Source organism: Danio rerio, chromosome 13, assembly GCF_049306965.1.
Source record: "Danio rerio strain Tuebingen ecotype United States chromosome 13, GRCz12tu, whole genome shotgun sequence".
In the NCBI taxonomy this organism is placed as follows: Eukaryota; Metazoa; Chordata; class Actinopteri; order Cypriniformes; family Danionidae; genus Danio; species Danio rerio.
The window spans coordinates 12705264-12720321 of NC_133188.1; the positions used below are offsets into that span (position 1 = coordinate 12705264).

General features: G+C 36.8%; 1 protein-coding gene and 1 long non-coding RNA gene across 4 annotated transcripts in view; one reads left to right on the forward strand and one right to left on the reverse strand.

The window, feature by feature from the left end:
• Positions 1 to 5365: 5365 nt before the first annotated feature.
• The window catches only part of gabrb1 (gamma-aminobutyric acid type A receptor subunit beta1), an 87889-nt gene continuing 78196 nt past the window's right edge, over positions 5366 to 15058 (forward strand). For all 3 annotated transcript variants that reach the window (XR_012389195.1, XR_012389196.1, XM_002664133.7), the window contains exons 1-3: positions 5366 to 5802; positions 6065 to 6156; positions 6289 to 6356. Coding sequence is in view for 1 of the 3 variants with exons in the window: in XM_002664133.7 (XP_002664179.2) it covers positions 5699 to 5802; positions 6065 to 6156; positions 6289 to 6356 (264 nt within the window). In the remaining 2 variants the exon portion in view is untranslated. The remainder of the gene's footprint in view (positions 5803 to 6064; positions 6157 to 6288; positions 6357 to 15058) is intronic.
• Positions 11481 to 13404, reverse strand: LOC141377148 (uncharacterized). The gene is made up of 3 exons (XR_012389197.1): positions 13263 to 13404; positions 12514 to 12702; positions 11481 to 12250 (listed from the first exon to the last, which is right to left on the reverse strand). It is a non-coding gene; the product is annotated as an uncharacterized lncRNA (long non-coding RNA).

Consider the following 15058-nt stretch of genomic DNA (forward strand, 5'->3'; position numbering starts at 1 on the left):
TTAGTTTAACAACAAAACACAATTTCCCAGAGATGGGTTGCGGCTGGAAGGGCATCGCTGCGTAAAAACTTGCTGGATAAGTTGGCGGTTCATTCCGCTGTGGCGACCCCGGATTAATAAAGGGGCTAAGCCGACAAGAAAATGAATGAATAATTGAACAAAACACAAGTAAATACCGCTACTCCACCTAGTCTCTCCCTATATTGTTTACCACGAAACTCTAAATATTCGCTCTGAAATAGCATGTCAGTTTGGCTTAATAATAAGTGTAATTCCTGCACGCAGCCGGACAAGCACTTGTCGCCTTTAAAACATGAGATAGGGTTCTTTTGCTGTGCTCGTGTTTCAGGAGGCATGGCTCTAGACGGCAGGGACTGTTATTTAGAGATTTATGCTTAGCTGTTAGCATTGTGGAAGATCACCTACTGCACCTTTAAGTAGCAACCCTATGCAATACCAAAATTATTAATATAAGGGATTGGGAAATTAGTAACAACAGTTAAAAGGAGTTGTTTTTTCAGTTTAATTCAACTATATTTTAATATAGCTTTTGCGATGTACATTGTGTCAAAGGAGCTTAATATGGAAGTTCTAGTAAATTGAAACAGGTCACTTCAGTGTGGTTTAAATTTCTCTGCAGAAAGACCAAACACTGAAGAGCAAATCCATTGATGCACAGCTAAAAGGAGTTGTGAATTTAGGGATCACCTTCTGTATGAGTTTTTGCTTATATTGAATGTATTTATCCATGTAATTCTACATTTAAGTATAGGCCTGGGTGATTTTAAGTATAGGCCTGGGTGATTAATCAAAATGAAATTGCAAATGAGCAAAGCTGTGGTTGTCATGCACTTATTGTCAGGGAAGCACAGTTCTGTGATCAGTAGTAAATCTCCTCTGAAGTCCAGAAAACGCTGTTGCGCAAAACTCCAAATACCCATGAAGAAGAAACACAGGGATCCCCATAGCATTGCTGAATAAACAGACAATTTAAATGCCTTCATTGATACAGTGTGACTAATAATCTTACAGAATGAGTTATTTCAAACACTAGATTGAATTTATGAATGTGTTTTAAGTAAAAACATTATAATGTGGTATTATCACATGCAACATTTACTACGCATAGTCATAGAGAAAAGCAAGCAGCTGTAAATATCGCAGAACAATTATTCCAATATCATTATCATCTGATTAAATAGATATCGATATTATCTTATCAGTGACCTACAACTCTATAGGAGATACTGCTCAATTTGAAACCACATGCTTTAGGTTTACTAAAACTGGCTTCAGTATTGTCAGTATTGCTGTATGAAACCTTATTTTTATTGTCGACGGATCAAACTGAGCTCCTCTTTTGCACACTGTTCGCTTCAGTACCCTCTTACATAAATTCTTTTGCTGTGCCAAGACCTAATTCGTTCCCAGCCTGCACTTTGTGCACTTGAGATTTCAAAAAAAAACTTCTTTCTTATACCTTCTCTGTTCTTCATGATATCTCAGGATATTTACTTATTATTTTTTTTGCAGGACTTTACAAAGCCTAGTTTACACCATCGCTGAGCATCCAGGCATACTGTGTAATGTCCAGAGGGGATGAAAATATAGCAGCCTGCCATCCTGTCTCAAAGTCTTTGCACCACTAAACAATAAATCTTCTTCCCGCAGGACCTGACATGCAGTTTAGCTCCTGTCAGGCAAAATAGATGACTTGACAGCCATGTAGTTATTTATATTGTTATTTAGCAGAAACTTTCAACTACAAGTTTACTTGCAACAGAGAAACACTCTCTATTGTGTCATATTTCTGTCTGATCTCTTGAGAAAAGTTAAAATTTTTCAAGCTGGTTCTGTTGATTATGACTTTGAGATTTTGAGATTCACTACTAAACCTTTGTGCGACACACTCTGGTCATAGGAAAATATACGAGACTGTACAAGTTCGTATGAATTTGAGAACCTACATTTTATTAGAAGCAAATAGGTCCCAATTGCCACCAGTGTGCAGTATTCACTTGGATGATGTGACGGCAGCCACAAGACAACGGCGCTAGTGCGCTCACCACACACCAGCTATTGGGAGTGGAGAGACAGTGATAGAGCCAATTCAGTGGATGGGGATGATTGGGAGGCCATGATCAGTAAGGGCCAATGGAGGGAACTTAGCCAGGACACCACGGTTACACCCCTACTCTTTACGAGTAGTGCCATATGATTTTTTTTTTAATGACCTCAGATGGTCAGGATCTCGGTTTAACGTCTCATCCAAAAGACCGCACATATTGAAAGTATAGTGTCCCTTTCACTTTACTGGGGCATTAGGACTCACACACAGGGCCAGGGCGTCCATAGAGGCGACCTAGGCAGCCGCCTAGGGCGGCAGAATAGAGAGGGCGGCGTCCGCCACACTACCCTTACCACCCGCACCGTCAGTTATATCCGCGTCCCTGACACTACCCTCACCACCCGCGCCCTCAGTTATATCCGCGTCCCTGACACTATCACCACCCGCGCACTTCGTTCTATCCTCGTCTAGGGTGTCAGAATAGAGACGGCGGCTTCCGCGACACTATACACCACGCCCTCAGTTATATCCGCGTCCCCGACCCTACCCTCACCACCCGCGCCCTTCGTTATATCCACGTCTAGGGTGGTAGAATAGAGATAGCGGCGTCCGCAACACTATACACCAGGCCCTCAGTTATATCTGCGTCCCCGACCCTACCCTCACCACCCGCGCCCTTCGTTATATCCGCGTCTAGGGCGGCAGAATAGAGAGTGTTGCGGTTGAGGGTGGCGTGACTGTCCTTTGCCTAGAGCGGCAGTTCAGCTTGCTCCGGCCCTGCTCACACATACCACAGGTTGAGCACCCTCCCCTCTGGCCTCACTAACACCACTTCTAACAGCAACCTAGTTTTCCTATGTGACCAGGCTCAGCCCTGCTTGGCTTTAATGAGAAACCGGTTTTGGGCTGCAGGGTGATCAATTTTGACTGGTGTCATTAGCCCTTTACACACAGTGATACCGGTAAATAAATGGAAAATTTCCAGAACGACTATACTGGTAAATTCAAAAAAGCGCTGTTCACACAGGTAAAGATCTTACAGAATTTTTCTAGAAGTGACTGTTCACACATCTATTCCAAAATACCGGTAAATTCTGGCATCATTACCCAGAAATGACCTCTAAATGGCTGGGCTTGTATTTGTACACATTTGTCTAAATTACAAGCTTTGAGGATGGAAAAGTATTGTGAACAACTTCGATGAAAACATATGGAGGAACACTTTTACATGTCGAGATGTACATGATATGTGTGTGTGCTACCGCTCACCAACCTCTTCATGGGCACATGCGACACGTCAAGCAACTGAAGGAAGCAGAGCTTCAAGGAAAACAAAAACCAGCTTATCATTAGAATCTTATTGATAATTATTTACACAGTTGGCATTAAAAAGGAACATATAAAAGTTATCTGACTAACATACAGCAGCTAAATGTGTCTGGAAAAATATTCAAAGGTTTTTATTTTCATAAACCGCACGGATGTAAATGCGTCTGACTGTTCTAATTGGCTAAAGTAGACGTCTAACATCAGCACGTTCTAGACGTGCACGTGCTCTTTTCAGCAATCTTCCTTCTGCATTCATACAGCGCAGCATTCCAGCAAATTATCAGTAATGGTACAACTACTCTTTCCGGAAAATAGCCAGAACGAATTTACCGGTATTTTCAAAACGGGCCTGTTCACACATACAGACCTTTCCAGAAAATTGGCAGTAATTTTCTGGAAAGGTTTGTATGTGTGAAAGAGGCTTTAGGCTGTTCATTCTTAACCCTTTTGTGTGCACAATCACACCGATGTAATCAGCCTTGACATCCCTGAAGCGTTCGATCACACCGGTGTGATCAGAACATTCATAGCGCACGTCATCAACTGCTAAAATTCAATTCCCAATTGTTGCTCGCACTAAGGCACAGCAAGCTTTTACAATTTATAGCATCTGTTTTGTGATTGACTGGATTAGTTCCATTGTGTGACAGCAAAATCCAACAAAAAGTTTTGTTGTGTGCTTGCCTTTTGATGGAATAACTTAAAACAGCCTTCTGTCTGAATTATTTTTCCACCACTTTTACTTTTATTCTCGTGCACTGAACTGTTAACAGAACAAACAATGAGAGCTCTTTGTTTTACTAATGCCAGCAGACGTTGAATTATCATGCACAGTCGGTCAAAAAGACTTTGATGGGGTCCGACCGATGCCAACAGTGCGGAACACACTGAAAACTGACTGTGACTTCATTAATCTTATAAGATTAAAACAAATCACATTGTGTGACATGGATCTAATAAACTTAAGTATGACATGTATGATAAAGATCCTATATTAAATCACACACCCTTTCAGAGAAAGCATTCTGCAGCTTTGAACAGAACTATCATTTCATTTGCAGTCCACAGGATGCCACTATAGAGCACATCACCATGCATTCTTCAAAAATCAAAATAACAAAATCATACAGTTTGGAATATGAACAACAGAAATTACTATTTTTTGTTGTTTTAATCCAACATACTCTTGAGAAAAAAGTTTATGTGTGTAGATGTGTGTGTAGAAAATTTATAGTAAACACTTTTTTGTATTTCTGAATACATACTATGTAATACCATACTATAGTTAAGTTAAATTCACATGCTACTTTTACAATTGTTTTGTTTAAAAAAAAAAAAAAAAACTAAAGGCATAAAAAATAACCCAATACTGTGAGAATGATCAGGTTTTTTTACAACTATATGATAAATAATAGCATAGTTTTCAGTAAAAACTTAAGTGTACTACAATATTTATTAGTTTATCAGATCACACTGGGTGATGATACCACAGTGTGCTGTAGCATTCATTAACAAAGTGTTTTAAATACTCTAGCCTAATAAATACAGTATGAAACACTTTACTGTAGTTTGCTTAAAAACAAAGTATCTACAATAAATTAGTATTTTTTATGTGTTTGTGTATATAACAGATTAGGTGTCATATGAAAATTCAGACCAAATTATTTTAGTTTACACTATTATCCTTCCTTTCCTCTCATCCACGGTCACACGCCCGCTCCTTCCCGGCACATTAATTATTTCACCAGTCTACAGATATTAATGCGTTTATTTCGAAGTCTCCGCTGTTTTAATGCGTTTTCCGAGTTTCTAACAAATAATTCACCCCATCTCGGGCGCGTGATGCCCTGCAAATTGAAAGATGGCGCGAAAGAGGTGTTGAGTCGGCGTGCGCGTTCAGGTGCACGGCACACACACACATACACACTCTCCTCATGCAAAAACCACGCACTCAGCTCCGTCTGAATCATTGTCCTGCAGCTGCACGGACGGAATGCGCGCATAATCTCAGCGCTCAGCTGCTTTTTCTGCCCAGGGAAGGCACGCAGAGTACTGCCATGAGCTGTCGTGTCCAGTGACCCGCCAGCGATGGGATCTGACCGGCATACTGATACGCTCCGCCAGCAGCGTCAGCACCGGGTAGCGCGACAGACACCAGGACGCCGCCACTTGGCTCTTCGATAGAGTTGCCCTTTTCTTTGCGTTTTGTAGTATCCAGACGTCGCGCATGCGTTGCTGTGTAGTTGAAATTGCTGGAGCGCTTCTTGAGACTAAGTTTGGGCTGCAGGTGCCTGTCGGTCGATGATGAGAGGGATGCGGATCGCCGGGGATCAGTGGCGTGCGGGGATCTTCTGTCTGCTTGTGCTCGTGGCTTTGACGCTTGGTCGTAGTCCACCAGCGCACAGGTAAGACCGTATCTGAATGATTTGTCTGCCTGCATACCATTCAGAGCCATGTTGAACAAGATGAATTAACTGGTTTCCCCAGCTTGTTTGATTTCAGAAAGGTTTGGGCACTTTTAGATAAACACCAGGCTGAGGGACTAGCTACAGAATCTTGGCCAGGTTGAGATCTTGTAACTAGGCTAGGAGACCCATTGAACTACTGCTCAAACTGTATTGGCTTTGCTACACCTGGTTTCTTTAATATCTGAAATATCTTCCTCAGTGTAAACGAACCAAGCAACATGTCATACGTCAAAGTCACTGTGGATAAACTACTCAAAGGCTACGACATCCGCCTCAGGCCTGACTTTGGAGGTATAGACATTATTGATTTAACCTCATGAACCCTTTTCTGTTTTCACTGATGGATGTGACTGTGATGAGACAATGTGTGAAAGAGATTGCTTTGTTTTGTTTGTGTTTTTATTTATTTTAATTTTTTTGCAGGTCCTCCGGTTGATGTTGGCATGAGTATCGACATCTCCAGTATCGACATGGTTTCTGAAGTGAACATGGTGAGTCCACATGCTGCTCTGATTGTTTAATAGATGGTGGGCTTTTAAGGAACGGGACATTTCTGTCAACACAACCCCATTAAGGCTACAGTGATAAATAAAGTGGGTGAATAGACTACAGTGCTTTTAGGAAGGAGCTATGGGTTGTTTTCTCTCTTGATTATATAGAAGCACAGCTGACTATAAGATCAGAGAGATATTGTGTCCATTTTGCATTGTGATTTGTTTTGGCATTGAAGGGACATAATCCTTTACTCTGAGTCAGCAAAGATGGACAGAATAAGCAATTTTGTGATGGAAGGCACTAAGATACCATAAACTATGCACACCCACAGGTTGGGGTTGGTTGGAGTGATCACTGTGTAAAAATAACAAATTCTAATGTAACATTGAAATAGAAATTATGATAAAGATGATTATAATGGCTACTGGACTGCTTAATATTTATGATGTACTGTAGTTTGTAGTTTGTGCTGGTTTCAGTGAGAAGTCACTGCAGTTTTTCTCATTCTTTTTTTATAATAAAATTTTAACAGTACAAAAAATACACATTGTACACTGTAAAAAAAAAAGTTGAGTTAACTTTAAAATTTAAATAAAAATTTGCCAAATTATTTTTTTAAGTTAACTGAAAAGGCTGTTTTAATTCAAGTATACTTTATGGGATAATTTGGCACAACTTCAACCACTGAATCTTAATAAACTCTAAATTTCTTTGCAGCCAGTTGGTTTAAAAATTTAAGTTAACTCAACTTTTTTTTTACAGTGGTAAATGCTCAAACAAAGAAATCAAAATTCAAAGTGTCTTCAACTCATTTTGTTACTTTCACTGAACAAACATGCGGTTAAATTGTTTTTATGGGTAAATTCAACTTTGAGCTCAAAAATATGTCCACCTAACAATTGGTAAGTTGGATTTTTTTTATCGTGTATGCAATAATCAAATAAATACATTGTCTAATTTGCAAATTTTTAAAGTGTGTAGGGCTTTTTTATTTAGAGAGTCTCTGATACCACTAATATATAAGCATAATCCAGTCATCAATATCTTAAATTTAGTTTCTTATTAGTAAATTTACATTAGTAAATTTACATTTATGAATGTAAAATTTTGTTAGTAAATTAAGTAAATTATATATATATATATATATATATATATATATATATATATTTTTTTTTTTTTTTTTTTTTTTTTTTTTTTTTTGACTAAGGTACATAGTAAAGCCAAAAATTACATATTCCCACAACAATAAAAGACATTTAGTACACTGAACATTGACCATGCACAATGCCAAAACAAGTGTAAAGCGATCTCCTTATTATTCATTACAAAAACTACAGTTTACATAAATCCCACTTTAAAATTTGCTGGATAAAATCTGTTAAGTTTATATGATATTTCTTCAATTTTATTTCTAGCATGATGTTTCTGTGGTAACAGCCACGCGCTTTTTCCCTGCAAATCAGTTGATTCTCAGCCCTTTTGACCTGATGATTTTCAACACATTTAGAGGATGATTCTTCTTGTTTTAAACTCTTTTTATTTAGAGAAACTCTAATGTGGATATATTATAAATAATAATGAAACTTGTTATTCAGGACCAAAGATGAAAATGTTCTTGAATAACACAATAATGTTTGCCATTTTTAGAAGAATAATCATTTTAAGGAACTTTCTGAGCATCTCAGTGAATCCCCAATATACTTATTACATTTAATTCAAAATCATTTTGCTTTCATTTGTCCAATAGTATCTGGATGCAGCCTTGATGATGCAAGCTGAGACTGCATATCTCAGTGATGCAATGTTAGACACAATGCACTCAGTGGAGCTAGTGACGTCACTGTGAGGGGTACGGTTAGGGGTGGGGTGAGGTGAGCACATTAAAAAGTACTGGATGTAGCTTAGATTGTAGCTGCTCCATTTCTCAGCTAGTTGTTTTTTAATCATATAAGTATAATAGCATTTTATAAGATCAAGGCTTTTTCAGTTACAGTTTTCAGTTCAGCCCAGAATAAGTATGTTAGTTCATTTTTACATAAGTGGTACTGTACATTGTATTACAACATTATTTCACCCATAGTTTTAGGTTTAATTTTTTTAAGTGATTTGAAACACATACTTAGACACTTTACGTATATGCTTGTGAAATATATAAAATCATTTTTTGGTATTTCAGTTTGATGCAAAAACCATATTGAGAAGTCTCATCTTTAACCATTTTATAAACTTAAAAAAGCAATTAAGGAAAATAAGAAGGTTTTACGTTGGCACAGGGTGTCAACATGACCTCATATTGACGTTGTACCCCAGTATACCCCAGTGTTGCAGGGACGTTGGATTTTGTTTGGAAATGAAATCAGGTTGACGTTAGAACCCAATGTCAGGCTGAAGTCAATGACCAATGTCCAACATAAAATCAACTTAAAATAAACCAAATATCAACGTTTAATCATGTTACACCTTGACTTTACGTGGAAGTTACCACTATGACATCTATCAGACCTTGGGTTGGATTTTGGTCACTTTCTAACACAACCTAAAATCAACCAAATATTAACGTAATTTGACGGCGTAATTGATTGTCAAAATAACAATGTCCTTAGACGCTGGATAGACGTTGAATTTTGGTCACCTGTAGTCATAACCTAATCCTAACCCAATATTGACGTCTTATGATGTTGTGTGACTGATGGGTTGTCAAGGATAGACCTCTTGTATTTACAATGGCAAGAAACCAATAATGTAACTTTGAAAAAGTTTGTGGAAGTTTTGTCTGCTGAATACTGAACAATCTATTAAACTCACAATACATCTGTTACCGAAGCCTCATTTTCATTTCTATTAAAAATTATAGGGGTCCTATAATGCTTTTACACTTAACTGTCTTTACTGTCTATTTTTTCTGCAAAGTAAATCTGCAGTAAAGACAAAGTCCATTCCAAAGGTAGATATTCTCTTAATCAGTAAGCACTGCTTCTGAAATCCTTCAAAGTCGCTGATTGTAGTTCTGATTTTTCTTCTGGGAATGTAACTCTAATAATGTGTTTGGCAGCTTGATAGTAATCTTTATGCGTGCACATTTTGTGTCTGTGCTCATAAAACATCAAGATTTTATATTGACAGGGCCTTATAACCAGTGCTTAATTTGGAAATGAATAATTCCCGGAACAAAACCAGGAAATAAAAGTTACTGTGACCAACGTCCACCACACAATTTCAGTTTTCCCGGAACATGATGTCATTAAACGAGCATAACATGCCTGAACAGTCTTTTATTATTTTGTGCCATATATAACGTTATAGGTCAGTCATGGATAATAAAAACATGTAAACTACATGTGAAAAACAAATAATTAAACAATTCACTCAGTTTAATCTTCAAGAAGAGCCCACAGTTACCTCTTCTGTTATGTTTTTTGGCTGACTAAAATGTGGCAGGGTCAACAGGTCATTTACGTTTAAAAGACACACAAAAACACGCTTTTGCTTGTGCAGAGTATATTAAATTATCCATGATATACAGCAGATCTAAACTTGACTTATTTTACCTCTTTTAAAAAGGTCATATTAGGACGCCCTTAAAGTAAATTATTAAGGATATTAGTGAATCCCTCTTTTCCTGTAATAATGGTGATGGGTTTAGTCCCAGTCATTTTCTTTTTTAAAAGACAGAACAGGTGTATAGGAATAATAGTAAATTGCATGCTGAAATAAGTTTCAGCCTTGTCCGTTCCCCCCCTGTGAAAACATTCTGGGGATTTTCTAGGATATTCCCGGTCTAAAGATGAGTTTGTCACGTCTGTTATGACAAGGTGTCACATTCCCCATGCTGGAAAAAGCTTTTTTTGTGAATTATGGATAGTGGTTTTGAACAAAAGCCATTTCTGTGATGGTTTGTCATACATTAATTATTTTATCAGGCGGGAAGCCTTTCAGGAAGGACACACAGTGGTGAGAGGCTCAGCACAGAGATAGTTAGCATTTGCTGCAGGTCCATCCCTTGTGGCAAAGTCAAGGTACTAGAAACACACTGTAAAAAAAAAAAGTTGAATAAACATAAAATAATAAGGCAACCGATCACACACAGCTTTTTGAGTTATCTAAGTCGACTTAAAATATTTTGTTGAATTCCTTGTTTAACCAACAACATATTTTTGTTTGCTGAACAAATATTATCATGTTTACTCAACAAGATCTTTTGTTTGCTGAACAAAAATTTTCACGTTTATTCAACAAGATCTTTTGTTTACTGAACAAAAATGATCATGTTTACTCAACAAGATCTTTTGTTTACTGAACAAAAATGATCATGTTTACTCAACAAGATCTTTTGTTTGCTGAACAAAAGTTTTCATGTTTATTCAACAAGATCTTTTGTTTACTGAACAAAAATGATCATGTTTACTCAACAAGATCTTTTGTTTGCTGAACAAAAGTTTTCATGTTTATTCAACAAGATCTTTTGTTTACTGAACAAAAATGATCATGTTTACTCAACAAGATCTTTTGTTTGCTGAACAAAAATTTTCACGTTTATTCAACAAGATCTTTTGTTTACTGAACAAAAATGATCATGTTTACTCAACAAGATCTTTTGTTTACTGAACAAAAATGATCATGTTTACTCAACAAGATCTTTTGTTTGCTGAACAAAAGTTTTCATGTTTATTCAACAAGATCTTTTGTTTACTGAACAAAAATTATCATGTTTACTCAACAAGATCTTTTGTTTACTGAACAAAAATGATCATGTTTACTCAACAAGATCTTTTGTTTGCTGAACAAAAGTTTTCATGTTTATTCAACAAGATCTTTTGTTTACTGAACAAAAATTATCATGTTTACTCAACAAGATCTTTTGTTTGCTGAACAAAAATGATCACGTTTATTCAACAAGATCTTTTGTTTACTGAACAAAAATGATCATGTTTACTCAACAAGATCTTTTGTTTGCTGAACAAAAATGATCACGTTTATTCAACAAGATCTTTTGTTTACTGAACAAAAATGATTATGTTTACCCAACAAGATTTTTTTAGTTTACTGAACAAAATAAAACAAACTGATTCATTATGCATTCACTATTAATTTTTAGGATTCAAAGTAAATACACAAGAATAGTCAATTCACTTTTTTTTATTTTTAACTGTGTTCAAATCACAATCCAAAACATTTGCATACAAAATCAGCATTTGACATTAGCCGTGTTCAGCATTGGGGTAGTTTGTACACAACTAGTACTGAATGTTTCCAGATTTGAAAAGATTGTACACTGCCTCAACATAAAATAACTGGCAACCTTACTAAAACCAAGCTATTAGTGTGTCTAAACACTCAAACCAGGTGAATATACAATCATCTAATCAGAGTAAACCCTAAAAGCCACTCCATTAAAACAGTCTTTAAAGTGTACTGCACTTTTGTCAACAAAGTACATAAAGTCCAAAAACAGACCTCAAAACATTCAAACAGTGGCACAGTAGGAAGTGCTTTCGCCTCCCACCAAGGTTGCTGGTTCGAGTCTCAGCTGGGTCAGTTGCCGTTACTGTGTGGAGTTTGAATGTTCTCCCTGCGTTCACGTGGGTTTCCTTTGGGTTCTCCGGTTTCCCCCACAGTCCAAAGACGTGTGGCACAGGTGAATTGGGTAGGCTAAAATTGTCCGTAGTGTATGTGTGAATGAGTGTGTATGGATGTTTTCCAGAGATGGGTTGCAGCCGGAAGGGCATCCGCTGCGTAAAACAAGTTCATTGCGCTGGTTCATCCATTTCTGGACCCATTGAATCCCTTCTTTTCTGTAGAGTTTCAGGAGAGGTGCTGTATATTTATCAAGTCACTCGATTAACTGTCTCAGGAGATCTACATTACAGATCTGAGAAAACTCTGTGCAGATCTACAATATACAAAAAAAAAACATACATATTAATATTTACACATAATACATACATACATACATATATATATATATATATATATATATATATATATATATATATATATATATATATATATATTTGTAAATGTAAATATTTAAATGTTCAAATGCTGAATACAGATGTATTTTGAATTACCTATAATAATAATGTTGTTTGTTATTTTTAGCATTATCATTACTACCTTGAATGAAACCAAAGCAATTGCAATATAGTGACTTACCTCTTCCTTAAAGTCCAGGTTATTTCTCTCTAATTTCTTCCTGGCTAAATCTCAACAACTTCTTTTGGGCAAAGAGAAAAGGTTTCTTGCATCTGCTGGTGAATGACCGTCAAATTTCACTGATGATAGCAAGTCTCACCTCCTCAAGGAAATCTTGCATTGAATTATGTCATTGTCAATATTTCAGTCCTTTTGAGCAAAAAGAAAGAAAAATATATATTTAGCCCTTTATATTTTTTTGTAAATAAAAGCTAGCTGACTGTTAAAGCAAGTTGGTCTGAATATGATAGACATTTAGTCGAGCTAACTAATATACAAGCAAATCAAGCAATGAATTACATGAAAATCACACGATTTTCACACAAATTACACAGTTAAACACGTCACCGTTTGTTCCACTGGCTCTGGTTCGAAGGGAAAAAAGGTTATGATGTGCGCAATGCTGACAGCAATCTAGATAAACAGGACATAATGTTATATTTGACTTGGATACCTGATCTGGTATGTTATATGATACTCATTGTATTAATCGTGAGTTATTAAAGCAAATGACTCGATTGAAATCGCTATTTGTTTCAAATACATTCACTCTAAACTTTTATTGATGTAAATAGCCAAAACCAAGTGCACGAAACAAGTAACTCACGGCTAAATTATAACAAATAGTTCCGTATTAGGATACACGCGCACATCAAAGCCAACATATCAAATAATATAACGTTAGATGACAACAAAAAAGACATGCATACCTATGATTTAGCAGAAACGTCGTTGGCCTGCTCTTAACTAGGGATGGCTGACGTGAAACTGATGTTTTGACACAGTGTCGAGATCCCGAAGCGCAAGTGTTTCGAATCACTGCACCGAAGCATGATCCGAAGCACCCAAGTCACGTGACTAAAGTGTTTTGAAACACCTAGTCACGTGACTAAAGCGATTCAAAGCATCGATCAGCTTAGAAACGTTTCGAGACCTGGTGAATCCTAATTTGACTGCCAAGGTCTCCAAAGTATCTCTGTCTCATATGGCTTAGAGCACTGTGGATTTGCTTATTGATTCTATGCTTAGCATGATGTTTTGGGTTCGAATCCCGACTTGTACAAATACTCTGAAATCATGGTTTTATGTATTTTAATCATGTTTCTGTTTTGTGTAGCCTAAATAGGATACAGCTACAGTTACGCCATCAATTTAGCATCATTTTTGTAACACTGTAAAACAATAATAAATATTTTTACAGTATGGTTGGGTTTAGGGTTTGGGTAGACATTAATAAAATACAATAAATGGGAAATTTAATGAATAATATAAATAATTCTTGATAACTTCAGGCCACCGTTTTTGATCTAGCAACAACCCAGTTTTAAGACAAAAACAAGACATATTTATTCACAAATTGTTAATTCGGATATCAGACCAATGTTGAAACAAAACGATACAAGAGCAAAGCATCACCAACTGGTATTAAAGCATTTTAAAACAACTGCTACAGACTGGCTTCGAAACCTACTACTCCTGCATGGATGTCTGACACCTTAACCACTGTACTATGTTACTTGAAGGATTCCATTTTCACAAAGTGGGCTTTAATCCCTCAATTTGTTCAATCGTTCTTTGCTGAAGCTGTTTCGGTGCAATATATATTAAAAAAATGACCAGATGTCACTGTAGAGTGAGGTTTCGAAACATTTCGAAGCTTCAAAACATTTGCTTCGACTGTTTCAGTGTTTCACGAAGCCTCGCTGTGCCCACCACTACTCTTAACCGCTCTATCACGGTCTCTCACATCATTAATACACTGGTAAAATAGATCGGGCAGTCAGATGGGTAGCACATCGCACAAAAAAACATGTATACAATTATATACAATCGATTATGAAAACGATTGACACGTAGCTCCGCAGAAAGAAAGATGGTTCGTTTTGTCGCGCGCACGTGACAGGTACCCCCTGCAGTGAGCTATGGAAGTAAATTGCGCATGCGCCAGAAGCTTATAAGGCGCATGCGCCAACAAGAAGGGCACGCATCAACGCAAAACTAAGAATTTTGTATTAGTTCAACGAAATATTTTAAGTTTTTCACATTGAAGCACCATTTTTGTTGAACAAACTAACTATTATTTGTCAGCATTTCAAATGAAAATATTTAAATTCAGTTAACTTATTAATCTTTGTTCAGAGGACTTTTTGAAAGTTGGCGTTTTTACAGTGCAAGTAAGAACTATAAACACAACATAAAACAAAGACATCTAACAAAACATTAACAGGACATGATGTCACAGGATACAACTATAAAAGGCAAAGAGATAGCTCCACTTGCATGTCTTTTTGTCTTGTCATAGTCATAATGTTGCCTTATCTAACCTGCTTCTCTGTAGAGATTAGCATTTAAAAGGAGCTGCTTTCTAGTTGATCTACAGAAAAAAAAGTGATTTATGTGGTAGTGGCGTAACGGATCACAAATCTCATGGTTCGGATCATGTTATGGTTTTTTAGTCACGGATCGGACCATTTTTCAGATCATCCAAAAAGGAGAGGAGAGAAAT